The sequence below is a fragment of the Anas acuta genome, chromosome 6 (assembly GCF_963932015.1).
Source record: "Anas acuta chromosome 6, bAnaAcu1.1, whole genome shotgun sequence".
NCBI classification, from domain to species: domain Eukaryota; kingdom Metazoa; phylum Chordata; class Aves; order Anseriformes; family Anatidae; genus Anas; species Anas acuta.
The window spans coordinates 14,223,846-14,242,224 of record NC_088984.1 but is presented as its reverse complement, the minus strand read 5'-3'; the positions used below and the strand labels follow the sequence as shown (position 1 = coordinate 14,242,224).

At 39.6% G+C, this 18,379-nt stretch overlaps 1 protein-coding gene across 9 annotated transcripts in view; it reads left to right on the top strand.

Moving 5' to 3' along the window:
* Positions 1-18,379, top strand: part of CLASP1 (cytoplasmic linker associated protein 1) — a 149,345-nt gene that overhangs the window by 58,576 nt on the left and 72,390 nt on the right. For 5 of the 9 annotated variants that reach the window (XM_068687479.1, XM_068687476.1, XM_068687472.1 and 2 more), the window contains exons 10-19: positions 895-968; positions 1,770-1,862; positions 3,079-3,224; positions 3,874-4,009; positions 4,752-4,822; positions 5,755-5,814; positions 6,509-6,586; positions 8,356-8,523; positions 9,277-9,326; positions 10,591-10,761. In XM_068687479.1, coding sequence (XP_068543580.1) covers positions 895-968; positions 1,770-1,862; positions 3,079-3,224; positions 3,874-4,009; positions 4,752-4,822; positions 5,755-5,814; positions 6,509-6,586; positions 8,356-8,523; positions 9,277-9,326; positions 10,591-10,761 — 1,047 coding nt within the window. Of the gene's footprint in view, positions 1-894; positions 969-1,769; positions 1,863-3,078; positions 3,225-3,873; positions 4,010-4,751; positions 4,823-5,754; positions 5,815-6,508; positions 6,587-8,355; positions 8,524-9,276; positions 9,327-10,590; positions 10,762-12,379; positions 12,404-18,379 lie in introns of all 9 variants that reach the window. The other 4 variants (XM_068687474.1, XM_068687473.1, XM_068687475.1 and 1 more) reach the window with 1 other exon arrangement.

The window sequence follows — 18,379 nt, the reverse complement described above, 5'->3', positions numbered from 1 at the left end:
GGCTGTGTAATTCTCAGATTGGCCCTGAGGATCCAGTAATAGATTATCCCCCATGTGAGACCATTCGTTACATGTGTGTTTGTTGAAATGCCACAATCATTGAGGGTCACATAGCAAACAGCCCCTGCATCTCTGTAATGCGTGTTGCTGCATTTGTGAAAGGCTGGAACTGTGCAGCTGTGCACTGAGGGCTTTGAGCAAATCATGTCAGTGATGCAGGGTGTGAATTTTTGTTTTTTATAGCTGCAACTCTGCAGCTGGACTGAGGCAGGCTGCTTACAGGTACGTGCTAAACTTTGGCCTGTGCAACCTACAACTGATCTGGTGGCTTCTTCTGAGACCTTTGGGCATAGCTCATAGTGAATGTGAACAAGAAAAGGGAGCAATAATTGTGAATGTGGGCAATAATTCTAAATGTCATTACAAAACATCCAGAGAAACAGAGGAAGTTCCCCGTGCCCCAGTCTCTAATCTGATTAATATTCCAGTGTCTATTTATCTTCGTTATCATTTGTGTATTTGTGTACCTGTCAGGAGATCTGCGCCTTCATCTATTATAGATAGAATTAAATCCTTTAAAATAAAATCTCCTGTGTAATTAGAGCAAATATTCCCTTTCATCTTTCAGAATGTCCCCTCTAACTGTTGAGTGACTACTGTAATGACTTCCATAATGTGCCCTCTGTGCCTAGGAGTTGAAGGATGCCATGCATGTGCAGTCTGTAACTGGCATTGAATTTCCCTGCCTCTGTTTTCATTACATTTGCAGCACTGGGAGGCTGTGTGGGTAGTGAACTTTCTTCTGATTAGGTGCCTTGATAGATAGCTAGTGGTTTCTTAATTGATTCTCTTGTTGATAAGAAAATTGAAAAGGCTTTTTCATATGCATGTCAGCAGCCAAAGAGGGAGCAGGTGCTGTGGATGAAGAAGACTTCATTAAGGCATTTGAAGATGTCCCAACAGTTCAGGTAAGTAGAACTGTCTGCTAAAGTACATAACACAAAACAGCAGAAGATGGATGTAGGATCTAATCACTGACAAATTGAGCTTCACTTGACTGCTGGCAAATCTTAAGGGGAAGGTAAGCTGAAAGTTGTAGGGAGGCAACTTTGAAGTGGTAGTAGCTGCCAGTAGTGTGTGTGAAATGCTTAGAAGTGGAGGGAAAGGGGGTAGGAGGATTGTGGTGAGGACACTGAGCTGGAACTGGATGTGCATGTTGAATAGCACTGTCTGGTTGAACAAAAGCTTAAGTCAGCAAAAGCCTCCCTACATTTCGTCTGTGCCGTATGCAAACTGAAAAGAGTAAAGGTGATTTGTACTTCCAGAATCACTGTTGTGAGTGCTATGACAGGATGGCACATTTTTGCTGGTAGATTTACCTGCGTAGCTGAAATGTGTATCCCCTCTGCTTCACCGGAGTTTACTTGTTGGGACAAATGAGCACAGCTTGAGTTAAGCATTAGACTTTTAACTTTTAATACTGACTTTTGTTCTTTTGCTGGACACTACAGGAATACTGCTTAAAATTGTGAAACTGTAGTAAAATAACAGAAGATGACCCTTTTGATCTTCATGTGGTCATGTAATAATTTTTGATTGCAGGAAGTATGTAAATTCTTTTCATTATGCAAAGCTAGCTAGCGTGTCCAAGGCTAGCATGTGACAGTTGAGCATTGAGGGGTAGAGGACAAAAGAATGTAGATGGGAAATGATCTTATTTTCTGGAGTAAATCTCACGTTATGTTGATATTCTGTATTTAAATTTACAGATTTATTCTAGCAGGGATCTTGAGGAATCCATAAACAAAATAAGAGAGATACTATCAGATGACAAGCATGACTGGGAACAAAGAGTATCTGCTGTGAGTAGTGATCTTTGATACAAACTCTATTAATACAAGGTTTTCCTGCACTGAACTTGTACCATGAAGAGGATACTGGGAAAATCTCAGAGTAAGGCTAAAATGCATTGTAAGTGGTGAACATCTGTTATGTTTCCCCAAGCTTGGGGGAAATGTTTCCTTGTGAGACTGAATTTAAACCACATCTGTGGAGGAAATTGCTATTTTTGATATAGAAAGAACCTGGAGAGACAACATCAGGTTGAGCTAGAATTCATGCAGGAATTCCAGACGTAAAGCTAGAAATTTGCTAGCAGATGCTGAAATCCAAATGTCAGAAGTGGGATGCAGAATCTCTTAAAACTTCTTGATGAGGGAGAATGTCATTTTGCCTAGAGAGCTTATTTATACTTCTGCAAAAAGGAAATACAAAACAATTCAGAAAATTTACACACTTAAAAATTTGAATAAATGACTACGCTTGTGGGAAATATAATAGTGTATAATCAGGCATTATAAGCATGGCAAGATTCAGTCTTATATTCTGACATGAGCTGTGTTCCATAGTATAAATACTATACACAGTAGACTTTCATTAGTGGTATAGCAACTTTGACATGTCTGTCAAATCATATATTACAGATCTGAGTGTCAAATTGTGCTGATTCAGCATACTTCATTTTTCTTTGCTCTAGTGAGAGCAGTGAGCTTAAACTGAGGCAATGTTCATATGCATCAGTATTCATGAGGACCTATGGAGTTATCTGAAAAAATGTCTCCATGATGAAATTTGTGGTCCCAGTATTAATAGCAAATATGCTGTTTGGATGAGGTCAGGGTTGCGCTTCCAGTAGAGCCAGATAATTAATGAAGTCAATGGACATGTTCTAGATACATCAGTGTAACTCAGATCTGAGTATGAACCAAGTCTTTTAAGTTATTAAGGGGGAGCAGAGGAGAACTTTTGGTCTAAAAAGTAATGTTTGGTTTATTAATGATAAGTAGGAGTAGCTGTATGCAGCACTTCTGGATTTCTGTAGCAGTTAGCTAGCATGCTTATTGTATTGTGCATTCGTAGTGTGTTAGCTTGTGAGTTAAGACATGAAATAAAAATTGCTCAGACTGATTTAAGAAGTGGTGTTCCTCAACGTGTGTAGTTGTACAGGGACCCTGGACATAACCGTCCTTGTGTATATTGCTCATTAACAGTCACTGCTTTGTTTTATGGTGCTAACAGTTGAAAAAGATCCGCTCCTTACTCCTGGCTGGAGCTGCAGAATATGATAACTTCTTCCAACACTTGCGACTCTTGGATGGAGCATTTAAATTATCTGCTAAAGACCTGCGGTCTCAGGTAGTGCGAGAGGCTTGTATCACCTTGGGGTAAGTTTACTTTCTAAACACACTTAAAATGTGTTGTAGAAACAGGAACAACTGCTGATTAAAACACATTCAGGATGTGACCGGCGCTGTCAGTACTATATACTAATAGGCAGGACATTCTGTTACAGCCATTTAAAACTATGTAGGCTACTAATTGAAGGTGTACAAACCTGTATTCTTGAGTTTTAAATTATGTTAATTAAGATGTGCTGAATGAATGAGCAAGCTTCGTATTCATGTTCTGAGAAAATCATTTAACAAGAAAAAGGGTGCTGCAGTGTTTCTAGCAGATTGGGGTGGATTCTTACATACAAAGGCAAAAGTGATAACTTCAGAGAAACTGCAATACAAACTAACAATTTCAGAGAAATACCTGTACTCAGCACTGTACCTCTTGTTTGTTAACAACTGTTTAGCTGAACAGGTTACTCTATTTCATGACAAACTTATTGTTTGTCAAAGTTCAGGTGAACGTAGAATGTACGAAATGAAAGTCAAGGAACTATTTCTGAAAGTGTTCTCTGGAGTTGGGGAAAAGGTGCCAGTTGTGAAGAGTGAGATGTCAAATATGCTAATGTCAGATGTTCTGTACTATCTGACACTCTTAATCCTCAGCACACTTACAGCATGACTTCATTCTGTTTTTCAGACATTTGTCATCAGTTCTGGGAAACAAGTTTGACCATGGGGCAGAAGCCATTATGCCAACAATTTTTAATCTAATTCCAAATAGTGCCAAAGTCATGGCCACTTCTGGTGTTGTAGCAGTTAGATTAATCATTCGAGTAAGTACAAGTCAAAAGAGAACAAAATATTACCAATTTCAAATGCTGTGGTGTTTCTGAGAAAGTATGAATGTCACTGCAAGGAAGATTAGATCAAATGCCAAATCTGCTTTTCTGATTATGCTAAGCTTGTCTGCCTTAGATGTTGTGAAGCCTTGTGTAGACTAATGATGATAGATCAGTCCTTACAAACTAGTAGGAAAAAGTAATGGAAATGGTAGGAGAAATGCTTTTTTACAGAGTAAGATGTTTATATCCCTCAGAAATGAGCAAACTTTTTTTCTTTAAATTGGTTTTAAACCTGACTTACAGTACAGACTTACGCTCTTAATTGTGCTATAAAACTCTTGGGCAGCACCTGCTGCCGAAAACCATTAGGTTGCAGAGATGACTGTGCCTAATAATGCAGTGAGTAAGCTGTAGAGATAGCTTGACACCTCTTAAGTTGTAACCACTGACAGTTTAGATCCTCCTCAAGTGACTTCAGCTCTTTGACTCATTGGAGCCTGTCATTATAGAAGAAAATAAAAATTTATAAAGATATTTTTAGAGATAAGATATATTTTTAATAATAAAAACCTGTCCATATTTGTTAGTGTTCCTTTATTTGGCAGTTCTATTTTTGGGAATTGAACAAAAATATTTATGTATAGGTCTCAGGTGGCTAGAGGAAATGGCTTTTCATTCCATGGAACTGCAATGTAAAGCTGTTTTCCTGTTTTTGTTCTTCCTTTTGTTCTAGCATACGCACATCCCTCGACTAATACCCATCATAACCAGTAATTGTACCTCCAAGTCTGTCGCAGTTAGAAGGTGAGCATTTAGTTTGGCTTTCTATCAACAATAAATAGGTTCACATTAACTTTTTGATAACGTTCATGTATCTGTTTTTATTTATGAAAAGGTCTGTTATAGACATTTTTGCAGAGAATGCACCTCATTCTGCCCCGTGAGTTGGGATCAAATACAAAGTCAGCTGTTCTGCGTAAGACACAGCACTGCAGATAAGAAAAGACACTTATCCTCAAAGAAATGCTCTTTAAATTAATATTTGTACTTGTTCATAATGTCATATTAGTTTTTTTTACAGGTGTGCTTCTCTTCCCTACTACTTAGCTTTCTAGTGATGTGTATTCGAGTCAGTCAGCAGAAGTAATGTTCAGTGGTAATTGTCATCCAGAAGTTGAGCTATATGTGCTAATGATCCTCTCTGCATTTAGAATCCAAGCGTGCTCCAGTCCAGCTGCCTCACTTGGAGATTCTTGCCTGTGCCATACAGATTAATTTTCTTCTTGTTAAATGAAAAGCTGATGAATTCAGTAACAAACCTTGAAAAAAGTCACGGCACACAAATGCCTTCATTTCTTGAAATGAGGAAGGGAGATTGAAACTGCAGAGAAGCTAAACATGAAGTTACCGTATGAAGTTTTGAACTAATGGGTACTGAGAAGGATTAACTTGGATCTTCTACATCTGTCCTGTATAATGAAGAAACAGGATTTGGGGGTTTTTGTTACTTTATGTAAAACCCTCTCATCAGAACTCTCTGTAGAGAGGTGACTCCAATTACGTTGTTTATTGATGGCATTTATAGAGATGTTACTATTTTTATTGGGGTCTTTACTGAAATCTAATGTCCCAAACAGCGTCATAACAAACAATTGCTGCTGTGCAGAGGCAGGTATGGCTAATTCAGGGTGATTCTTAACTTAAAAGAACTCAGCATTTCTCCTTTTTCTTCTCAGGCGCTGTTTTGAATTTTTAGACCTGCTGCTGCAGGAGTGGCAAACTCACTCCCTAGAAAGGTAAGCTCTGAAAACAAGTAAGCAGGTTGATTCTCACATACTAATGTCTGGGGAGGTTAGGCCTGTAGAAAGGACAGTCTTGGAGTTGAGATTGTCATGTAGCAGAGATTTTTGTGGTAATAAAAGTACCGACACGTACACGCATGCTATTCATCCCTGTAGTTCTGGCAGACAGAGTTGAGTGAATCTCTTTATGGAGACACCTGGAACACCTGTCTGAATGAATCTATGAATTTAATAGATTTGCACCCTAAAGTGAGATGATGAGGTAAAGGCTACTACACATCTAGCAGGAGCATCTCAGGCTTGTACAGCAGTTCACACTAATGAACAGTGGAAGGAATTGTTGGGGATACAATTGGGAACAGTCCAGTTTCCTTATCCCTTGGACTGCCCAAACTCTTTAAGGGTTAAGAGAGTATTTTTACACCCAAATAGTTTAAACTAACCAACTAAAAACCGTTCTATGAAGAATGCTGCTTGCCTTTTCCTACTCAACAATGTGAGTGAAATCAAACTGGGTTAGAAGCGTAAATCAGGGCTCCAAAGGTTTTTGCATGGAAACAGGAGGATGTGGTGAACTCTGTTCATTGAGACTGAGGCAAAATCACATTATTTGTTTGTTTGTAAGTGTAGCACTTCTTTCTGTGATTTTCATCTTTCACATTTGGATAATGCTTCCTTCTTATTTCAGACACATATCAGTGTTAGCTGAAACGATAAAGAAGGGAATTCATGATGCAGACTCTGAAGCCAGGATAGAGGCAAGAAAGTAAGTAGAAGCTACTGGTGTCTTTTCTTCCCCTTCTATACCCATATATTGCGAGTTTAAGGTGTTGCATCTCGGAAACTTAAGTCCAGACAAGCAATGTTCTGCTGGCAGATGAGGCTAACACTTCATTAAAGCTGAGGGAGTGTGGTCTTAGCAGGAGATGTCATGTGAAGTGATCACATAAGGCTCAGTTATGTATTTGTTTCCTGGTTTCTAGCGGTGCTTATTTTGCTTCGTTCTCTAGTTGTTTATTGTCTTTTCACCTGCCTGAGCAGGTACAATATGTACCTGAGCTTATAATACAAGATTTTAGTGTTGATAACTAGTAGCTTTGTCATTTGATGTTTGAGATGCTTGGGTTTAACTGAGATTTCTTCTACTTAGCACAACAATGCTATTAAGTGTTTTCTTTTTGACCTGTGTGCAAGACTGGGTCATCTGCTACACTTGAAACAGAAGTCCCTGTGCTAGTACATTGCTAAATGGTATTGTAAATTAAGGAAATATCTTGACATGGAAATAAGATCTTTGTGCATATCTATAGGAAACTTCTACGTTTGCATTTTTCTTTTGTTGAAGATCTCTTGCATTTCCAATGATGTGTTTGCACTTAAAGTACTGTGCTGCTATACTACCATCGTATTTTTGTGAACAGAAGATGACAGGAACGTTTTTCAGAAAGAGGGTGCTGTTAAATCACTAAATAAATGTTGTTAATCTAAATGCCGTGTTATAAACAGAGCTATTTCATGGTAGGACTGTTTAGATCCTGTTGAAAGGGAAAATGTGCATCACTGAAAAACACGGTATGCACTGAGACTTCACGGCAGGTGACTAGTTAAGGTGAACAGAGAGCAAGGAGAATGGCATGAGACTTTAAAGAGCAAGCTTAATTCTCTTTTCACATGCTTCTTGATTAGGTGTTGCTGATTGGGAGCCAAATTTGTTTCCTTCTAGTAATGCGAGAATGCATGTGACTTCTCTGAGGACTGACTGGCACATACAAACAATTCTTGATTCATTTCAGCTAACAAGTCTCGCTCTTAAACTGCCCATTAGTTGCCTCCTGAAAAGCTCTGAGAGCCTTCATCTCCTTTGTGGTGAGAGTGAATGGTGTTTTAGCATCAGCCAGGAGATTTGTTCCAGAGAGGAATTCCTTCCCTCATCTTGAAATGCTCTTTTACTTTCAGCACGACACTGACTGGAAGTCTGTAGGAGCATCTCATTCTTTTTCTTCACGAAAGACAATCAGCAGCTTCAGCTCACTACAGAAGATCTGTCTCTGCAACATATATAAGAACTGCTTGTTAAACTTAAGAAATACTTGCTGGTGCTTTTTCTGAACCAGGCCCATGCATGTGTGTTCTGCTTTTGGCTTGTTTTAAGAGTAGCTTTGAGGACCTAGTCTCAAACTAGCATCAGGCTAGTTATGGGTCTAGTCTGGGTCTATCTCCTATGCACATTAGACAGACAAAGATACAACAATTTCCTTTCTCTTAAAGCTTTTTTGACTACTTGTGTTTTCACAAAGTCACAAATGGTGTGCGTCTTGGTTTCGTTTGCTTTGTCTTCTCTGGGGTTGTTCCCCCAGTCCACTGTGCTACTCAGCAACGTGTCTGAAGTACATCATGGAGGCAGTAGAAGACTGAAATGAATAAGCTAATGAGCCCGCTAATGCTGTTAGTGGAAAAGGCTCTGACTGTACCTGTGCTCCAGTGACCATTAAAATATGGCAAGGAAATATTACTAGCGCTGTGCCTCGTTTCTAGGTGTTACTGGGGTTTCCACAGTCACTTCAGCCGAGAGGCAGAGCATTTGTACCACACTCTGGAGTCCTCCTACCAGAAGGCCCTGCAGTCGCATTTGAAGAACTCTGACAGCATTGTGTCCTTGCCACAATCAGATCGCTCCTCCTCCAGCTCCCAGGAGAGTCTCAAGTAAGTCTTTCAGCATCACTACCTCTCTTGGTCTAAAGAACTGCAGAGATGACCATGGCTTCCTCAAATTCAGGGGAGCTGCTTTGGGTACTCTGAGCTATGCTTGTCTCATCTGGTCTTCATTTGGCCTCAACACTTGGTTGTGTCAAATTTTTTTTTTAGTTAACTCTATATTAAAGTGCAGAAAAACTCCATTACTGGCTTAAAAAATAATAATTATCTTGACACCATCAATAACTTTTAGTGTGCTTTTTGTGCTCGGAAGACACTGCTAGCTATTCCTTTCAGATGGGCTGAAAACAAAGCTTGGATTGAAATTCTTTGTTTAGCATTCATCTTATAGGTGCGTTACTTAGAGGTGGTTCCTGTGCAAGAGGAAAAAATACCTAATCTAACTTTGAGTTGTAATTGCAAAATCAGTATGTAACTTTTCTGAAACATTCATATTACTAGCTTCTCTTGAAGAGATAATCTGCAAATGTCTGCAGTGGAAGCATTAGACACATATGAAAAATACCCATAACACATTAACACAACTCTTTATATCCACAAAAAGCATTCTTAAAGAAGTCTTCTTGCTCAAGTAATATAATAATTTTTTCCTGGTGCATTTGTAAAGAATTTTATGGTGGTGCTATATTTATTTTTACACAATAAGCTTTGTCAGTATGTATCGAGGGAACAGAGTAGTACTATTACTGCTGATTGTGAAATACCAGCTTTGTTTTAATAAATATTTTTATTTACTTCTAGCCGTCCACTGTCTGCCAAAAGAAGTCCTACTGGAAGTACTACATCGAGAGGTGAGAGCAGTAGCTGAAAATATGGTGAGGTGTTGCTGAGGAAATGCAACGAAGTAGAATGAGAATTTTTGGTACTGCATTGTGCAAGGGACAACTTTGCTGCTCCTTAAAAAATGGCACCTTATGTAATTTTTTTAATTGGTTCTGGGTTGTACACCCCTTTTTGTACAACAACCTCTGATGTAATAATGCCTTTGAAAGCTGGTAAACCTGTTATTGTCTGCACCTGAAGGGAAGGCTAAAAAGCCTTCAAAGTTGTAGTCAACATATGTTTAGCTGTGAAATAGCTGGGATTAACTTCTGCTGATGCTAGTATATAGAGCTGCATAGCCTACTGGTGCATTCAGCTTTTCTCTCATTTATTTTCTGTGGTTTCAGCACTTATTGGAGGCATAGTCTGCACAAAGTCCTACAGTGCTAAATTATATCTTTTTGCCAGTCTGTTTTTAACATCAGATGGAATATTCAGGTGTAGCCAAGAGTGGCTGACGTTACTTCATAGAAGACTTATGTGCAATGGCAAGGGAATATGTAAGAATGAATGCTTGCTTATTTAATAGGCATCTTTATTCTCTTGATTCATGTACCCAAGCCTATATACCTGACAAGTACAGGCAGCTGTACTATCCTAAGTAAATGCATATAATAATCTAAGTAGTAAATTTTAATATACCACATTACAGACAAAGCTTTGTTAGTAGATGGTAAGCTACCTTCTAGCCCTATCAGTATACTCTGCTGATGATACCTTTATGTATACCTTTAAGTATGCCTACTTTATTGTGCCTGCAAATGCATGTCTGCTTGCAGCTGAATAGACAAGTATTATGCTTAAGAGGGTAAACATTAAAAAGTGCTGGGAACAGTGGTCCTCATGAGAAAATGAGGTGTTGGGAAGGCAGGTAGGAAAGCTTGCAGGAAAGCGCAGAACCTGAGTTAAAGCAACTCACAAGCAGGTGATGGGTACTGTAGCTGAGTTTTTCTGTATTGCTGGCCTGGCAACCAGCAGTGATCTCAGCATTTAGGTTAGTGTCTAATAAAGTTCTTGGAGCTGGCATCAGGTCAGCATTGAAATATCTTTGCAGGCACTGTGCGGAAGCCCATGTTGTCCTGATGAAGCATTCTTAGTTGAAATATTCCAGTGCAAAGTAAAGAGTGTTAAAAATAGTACGTTAAACTGCTTGACACACAGAGCTTCTTCCCTGAAGAACACAGCTCAAAAAATTAATCTTCCTTATTCTGGGTCTCCCACTCCCATCTGCAGCATCTACAGTAAGTACAAAATCTGTGTCAACACCAGGATCTCTGCAGCGGTCCCGCAGTGACGTTGATGTGAATGCAGCAGCTAGTGCCAAGTCGAAAGTGACATCTTCTGGAGCATCTACCCCCTTCAGTTCTGCTGCAGCCTTGCCCCCAGGCTCATATGCATCACTAGGTAAATCTATACGTTCTACTGTTGCAGTTAGCTTTCTTTACTACCAGGCAGTGCCTAGGTAATTTGATTGGAATATAAAACTCTGGAACTGGAAGGACATATCTCTGATATGGCCAACAGCATCAGCGTGCATTCTGTTGTCTTCTGGGATTAAGCAAAAAATTTACATAGGAACTGACTTGCAGCAACATCTTATATTTTCTATTGCTTTGATAGTTGCTGTCTCTTCTTTCTGGGGAAAAGCAGATGCTGTTGAGGAAATTTCTTACCGCTCCATTGCTTTTAACATGTCTCAGTCTCTTTCTCCTTTCTCTTCCCTCCTTCCTCCTTCATTGAAACTGGTTTTCCATGAATTATTTTATGCTTTGAATAGTACATCTTAGCTGAGCTTGATTACTTTGTTTTGCAAAAGAGAAAAAGATGTAGAAGCAGAGAGAGAAGCAGGCTTTCCCATTTCACCATGTGCTTAGGATATAAGTATCTGTTCTTCTGCTGACTCTCTGGATTACTGCCATTATTTTCTTAGAGCATTGTATATCACTGTCAGATACCTTCCCAGTGTTTCTTACAACAAAGTTTGCATTTTCTCTCCTGGAGATGACGTTGCCAACTTGCTGAAGGAGGAAATGCAAGGCAGTGACAGACACAGTGTAATCTCTCATTCTGCTGGTTTCATGCTAATCTAATTCCAGAGTTTTCATTGATTTACCTTTACAAGAGGGAGAAAAATCAGATGCCTAGTAGATATCAAAATCAGTGGTCTTGATTTAAGCTGTGCCGATATCTTCACTGAGTCAGCTGAAAAGTAGTTTCTCCGTAGTGTTCAGCATTGGGTCTTCAGTCAGATTAAGTGCCCGGTGAATTACATAGGGATGCTTTCTATAGATTCCCTTTGTAAATATGTTGTTTTTATATCTGAAGTCTTTTACCATGTCTTAAATGTATTGGTTGTATTTGATGCACAAGTTCATGTTTCTCTCTGTTTTACATTGCATGTTGATATTTGGTTCAAGATTTAGATGCGTTGCAGTGAACTCAATACAGACGTTGGAGTTGGTTGCTTAATGGTGTGCATTCAAAACTTCAATAAGCAGCCGTTTTTAGTTGTGCTGTGTCCTTGCTTCAGTGACAAAAGTGATTTTGTACCATCTTATGCTGTGAGGAAGAAAGGAAAGGGGGGAAGAAAATACTAAAGATGGCTTTGTCCTTGAAGCCAGGTGACCGTTTACAGTGCTAGTCTTAATCTTTAATGTACTGAAGGAGAAAAGCAGGAAATGCACTGCATTTCATTAAGTAATGCATGGCTGCTCCTAAAGGAGTCTCTTTCCTTTTGAGCTAGCAGGGAAATTTGTCACCTGTGTGTCTCCTTGAGAGAAATGGTGAGGCAAATGAAGAAAATGGGGTCTGACAAAGGGTTAGATATGTTGTTGGAAGGAAAAACTTGTAGCCTTGTTCTTCAAATGCATCAAGTTTTGATTTGCTACTCAAATTTTTTCATTTCCTTAATTATGTTAATTCTTTTGCAAACTTCTGTAGCTAATTTATAGTGCCCACTTCTGCTGCTGTTACTAATTCATCCCTATTAACCCTTTCCTTATTTTTTTTAATTTGCCTAAAGATGGTACTACCACTAAAACTGAGGGTAAGCAGTCTCTCTGTGTAACTGAGGTGTGTCTGCAGTCGTACCACCCTACCTGTTCTCAAAGTGTTACCCGATTTTCATCCATGTTCACTGGTGACGTGCATGAAGTGTTGCATGGTTGTCCTGCTCATTTTGATGCCATGGGGTGATCTTCACTTTCTCTTCAGGCTCCTCCCTATTAATGGCACTATTTAGTTTTTATGGCTGATTCCTGATCACAAAGTTGTATGTGGGTCTCCCTAATTAAAGCAGCACTTTTGGTTGAAGGTGACCTGTGCACAGATTAAAAAAACAGGGCTTGTGTTTTCTTGCTCCACGACATGTAAAGGTTTGCTGTGTTTTTCCATCCAAAGCTCAGGTCTCAACTGCCAAACGCTTTCAGGAAGAGCCTGGGCAGCAAGAGAATTGAATGAGATGATCACATGGCAGAAAAATGAGGACAGTAAACAATGATCTCTAGGGAAGGAATATTTAGTCAAACTCTTTAAACCTGAGCTCACTCTTTTTTTTTATTGTTAACTGTCTGAGTGTGATGGCTTACAACTAAGACAGTTGGAGGAAAGTCTTTTTTTGAGAACACCGAGCCTGCTTGTCTGGGAGGCCTCCCAGTCTGGTTATCTGGCTTTTTGTCAAAGCTTGTTCTTTATTTCTTACTTCTCAAGCAAAAAAAGATCACTGGAAAATTGCTTTTTCTGAGGTAGACAGGGACTGGAAACAAGAAGGCCTTCAACACATAATGAAGACAACTCCCCCCAAACAAACCCATTTGTTTCCTGTTGCAAATCTCTTTTCAAGGGATCTATTACTGTTTTGTGGGACTGTGTTCGTATCCTTGATGGCTGCTTGTATTTGGATGTGGTGTTCTGAGAAGTGCCACTGTGCTGTTGTGACGTGTTTTTGTTTTTTCCTTCCTATTACTGATGCACTGGTTCATTATTTGGAGGGAAAGGTGTCTGCCATCTTCAGAACTGGTACTCGATCTTAGTGTTTAAAGATGAACTGGCTCAGAATCATTCCCAAGTGCTTATGGTTTGTGATCTGTCAGTGATAAGGAACATGGAGTTGGTCTTAACACCTGTATTTCTAAATCATCATCAAATTAGATGAAAGATCCAAGTTGTTGCAATCCTTAGCCTTTTTATTCACTGCTAACCCTTCTTTTTCACTTCTTTCCTTCCCCACAGTCTTCAAAGTTTTCTGGTTTTGGCCTAACATAGCAATGTTGAATGTTCTGAATCTTCTGAACTAGCACACAAAACTCACAAATCCTCTCCTAGACTAACAATGTCTGTGGAAGCCTGTTCCAGTAGCCGTCCTCTGGCATACCTTTATTTTTAGTTCATTAATTCATTTAGTTCATTAAATGTTCTATTGTTGTCATGCAAAAGGTTTTTTTTTCTAGCAACTTTCTTTCAATTCATCTGCATTGGCAGCAGATTGGATTTGTAAAAGTCTGTAATAGAAACCAGCAAGTCACCTGTGGGGGGAAAGCTGCGAGATGAACTTTCACAAATTGTTTTTCACTCCCTCCATGTTAAATACCAGATCTCATCTCTTCTTTTGCTGTAGGATTCTCTTGTGGTGGGGAGGAGTGGAGGATTATAATAACAGGGCACGTAGCAGCCACAGAGCACTTGAAGGATGAGTTTAATCACTGTTTGAAACTCTTCATCATCTTTGTTTCTGTCTGTTGAGACAGTTGAGGGAAAAGCAGCCTTTTGTTCAACATTCAGTGCCTCCTTCAGGTGAAGGCTGAGAATGCTCTTCTGCCAACTCTGATCTTTCAGAGTTGTAGGTAACTGTAGGGAAGGCAGAACTTTTATATTCTCGACATAAACATAAAAAATCAATGAAGCAGGGGAAGGCAGGGCAGGAGAGAAGGATCACCAAGCTCTGGAAATACCTATGTGTGCTAGAGGTGGTCTTCGAACAGAAAGCAAGAATTCCATTTGCAGGAAGGAGTCATCCCTGTGTTTTTGCAGGTCACCATTAGCTACTTAAAGAATAAATCCGTGTTGTTGTGTAATTCAGCTTGACATTTAATCTGCAGTCTGTTTCCCATCATGACTTTCCCTAGCAGCAGTGTAAAACTTCTGCACCTTCCCCTCAGCTGGGAGCCAGCATTGTGCTAACTTGGCAGTTCCCATCTGCTTTGCCCTCGGTTCTCCTCAGTGCTTTGTTTTTGAGCCAGGCGTCTCAAAAGAGGAGCAAGACTGAAGTGGGTTATGCCAGTGGCAAGCTAAGAGCCGAGTGCTGGTTCTTTGGTTTTAAGCAGTGTCAACCCAAATGTCAAACGTTGCTGAAATGCACTTCTTGTAGGAAGGTAGCGTGAACCTGCGCACAGCCTTGATCTGCGTAGGTCTTCTGCCACCATGCTGTGAGGCTGTGTCTTTGTGCAGTGCACAGTTATGTCTGGATTGCCCAGACCCTTCGTGTATGAGTGTCTCAGGAACTTAATTAAGAGTTTTGTAGGCACAAAGCTTGTAAGATCCAAACCTTTTTAGTTTTTTAAACCTTTTTTTAGCTTTGATCTGGGTATTACAGCTAGTGCCATGCAAGTAGCTGCTGTGCGTCCATGTTTGTTATACCCAATTAAAAGGAAACCTCGGAAAAATTTCTGCTTGTTTTATCATAAAACAGTTTTTAAAGGAATAGTTAAATATTGTGTGTAATGCTGACTTTCAGTACATAATAATGGTTCAGAGCATTTCTGTTATCTGTGCAACTTTTCTCAAAGTGAGCATAAAAATGCCTTTCAAATGAGCCTTTCCAAAAAAAACAAAACAAAACATAAATGCTGGTCTGTCCCAGGACTGTTAAGTTTAAAACAAATCAGCAATTTCCAGAAACAGTGGCACAATACTTAGTATTTTCATTATTCACCAGAAAGGAAATAAAATCTTTCTGATATATCATAGTTTTCAGATAACTTAGGCTTAAAGAGCTTATCTGTGCGATTGAACATCTAAAGCCTTATAAAGGCTTCAGGAATAACACTTTTAAGAAGTCACCAATCCTGTTTTCTTCTTTGCTTTAAAGCCCTTTGTCATCAAGGACAGGGCTTGGCTCAAAGGTTTGACTGAACAACTTAACTTAAACTGAAATGCTAGGGTAGTGTGTTTCTTCTTTTGGTCTTTGGAAGTGCTGGCTTGGTTCCCTGTGCTTATTGGTGTCGAGCAGTGTGGTGCCACTGTCATTCCTTTAACTCTGCTTTGGCAGACTTTTTTTTTTTTTTTTTTTTAAAAAGCAGCATATACTGGTGGTTTATGGTAAGGGTAGAGTGCGTCTCAGGAAACTAGTGCAAAGTCTGGTTTTGTACAAGTAATGTTGGATTTGTGCTAAATACAAATTAAACCCACACCATAGCAAAAGGGGTTGTTTACAGATGTTACATACAATTCATATTTTTAATTGTGTGTATTTGCAAATGTATCACCAATAACTGACGTGTACAGCTGGTGGGCCCTAGAGACTCAGATTTTTTTTCTCTTTTTCCAAGTAGGGAAGAAACCTTGTGCTGAGAACTTGCATGCATTAACTGGTTCATGGAGATACCATTGCCATCCCAGTGCTTCTACATGTAACTTCCGTGGTTGTAGGCATCGTTATTCACAGCATGGAACTGATTAAACTCAGTCATGGAGCTGTTATATACCATTTCTAGAGTATTTGAAAGCCATTTTCTTCACAGTGTAGTATACAGGTTGGATCTCACAAAGCCTGTGTCTGTTCTGAGAGCTGGGGTAGAGGTGCCGTGCTATCTACCTGGAGGAGCTTAGAACAGCACTGCCAAGAGAAGCCTTCTGTAATGCAAAAATAAAAAATAATAATTAAAAAAAATCACAGTTTATTTGCTTGTTCTTCTGTTGTTGCTGTTTTCTTTTAAAAAGAAGACTTTCCTAAATTTAAGCGTATGTTAGCCATCTCAAAGTTGATTCTGATCCATTAATTGCTGTAAAAATGACAGTAACTTTAACAGGAAAAAAAAAGCTCTAAAAACAAAACACAAATGAATTCTTAAAACTAAGCATTTTTATGGGGTCTTTCAAAATGCTTTTTGTACCAGCGAAGTGTCGCATGTCAAATTCAGATCAAAGGCTTTTTTAAATGGCAATACTTCAGTGCTTTTGGAAACTAGTTGGGGCAGTCTTTATCTGTTCCTCTGCTGTGCTGCTGCTCTCAGGATAAAGGAATCTTTTTAAAAGGAGCAGAAAAATTATAGTTATGAAATAACGAGTTTTTCCATCTGTGGTTTGAGCTAGATGTGGAAACAAACCCCACTGAAGGCAAAGTGTATGGGAGGGGAGGTGTTTGTTTGCATTTAACAACAAAACGCCCATGTAACCTCTTTGCTATATTACTTCCAGTCTTGCCTGAAATTATTTTTTCAGCTTGTGGTGGAATGATAGGAATAAAGATGCATAGATAGATATTCCTGTGTGCAAGTAACTTCCGGATATGAATGCAGACTCTTGTTTGCAGATGAAATGCTTAAGGGAACATAATAAAGACATTTGTATTATGTAGATGAACAACTATATATGCATGTTATACATGGAATAGCATATGTTAAAAACCTTGAGATTTTCAAGCCATTTAACTATGGATTCATTTTACGTTACCGTAAAGCAAGTATGTTTTGGATGTCAAAAGACTAACTTAAGGTTGGTACATGCACATGCGAGCAGAAGTTAATGTATGAAACATCCCAGGTCCCTCTCCGTGTTTCTGTCTCATACAGATTTGCCTAAAGCAATTCTGAGTTCCATTTGGTCTTGTTTTACAGCTAATGCTGTATTTGGATAGGGAAAAAATAGAAACTTATTTAAAAATAAGTATCTTTGAATTAATCATTTTGAACCACTTGCATGCTGCAAGTAAGGTTAAACAGCTGTATTAAAAACAGTTGGAAACTAACAAATCAGAACGTACATTAGCAATTCGGGTCTCAAGGAATACGTGAGTGATACCAGGTGACATTATTTCTTTGTAATTGTGTGAAGAATTCGAACATGATTTTGAGATTTTTTTTCCTTGTCTTTTGCTTTATGCCATAGACTCTAAGAATTTAATTGCTTCTAGGGTGACCGTGTATTGTGTTGTCACACTCTTTGTAGCATTACAGCACATGTGTGTGAAACCACGGTGCTGCTATGTGTTGCTGTGAAAGCTGTAATGAATTTAGGCCTGTTCAGCTTTCTGCTTTTTCCCTGTGCGCGTCTTTGAGGCCTGTGGTGGGATTTGGGGTGTGCGCCTCATGGCGAGGCACACCGTGACTGCTCATCTGCGTGTAGCTGCCCATTTGTGAAACCTGGGAAGGACAGGAATGGGCCAGGAAAGGGCTGTATATCGGGCTGGCCATGTGCAAGGGGCAGCTAATGTCCTGGAGCCGAGGAGAGCTGCCGCCTTGCTCTGTTGGTAGGAGTGCCTTAGCAGCCAGGCCCATCATCCCTGGGCCTCCATGTGGACATGCTCAGAACTTGACTGAGCCAGTGGTTAAATAGTGATTTGTTGGTGTCTTCCCAGCTTTGTGCTTATCATTTCTTCTGTTGTGTCTACAAACAGTGGCGTGAATGCAGATATCTGTGTCTTGGCTCACTGCACCTTAGCTCGCTGTAACAGCTCTGGAAGCCTGCTGATATTTTTAACACTAGACGCTGGTGGTGCTGCATGAAGTACTTCAGGCCTTTTTCCTGCAATCAAGTCTAGGCTTCCTTCTCAGAGCTACACATTTCCTTGTCACCTTGTGTCTGTCAGAAACTCACAGGAAGTGTTACAAATATTTTGAGAGCTCAGACCAAGGAACAGAGCTCTCAACCTGTTCAGCCTGGGCTGCTTGCCATTGTCTTGTTCTGCATGTGTACCTTCCGTGGTTTTGGGTGGGAAGTTACATCTCCCTGTTCTTGTTTCTCTGTTTGCTTATGGTGGAGACAAAGGGTGGGAGATACATATCTGTAACTGGTGGGTGCAGTTGTC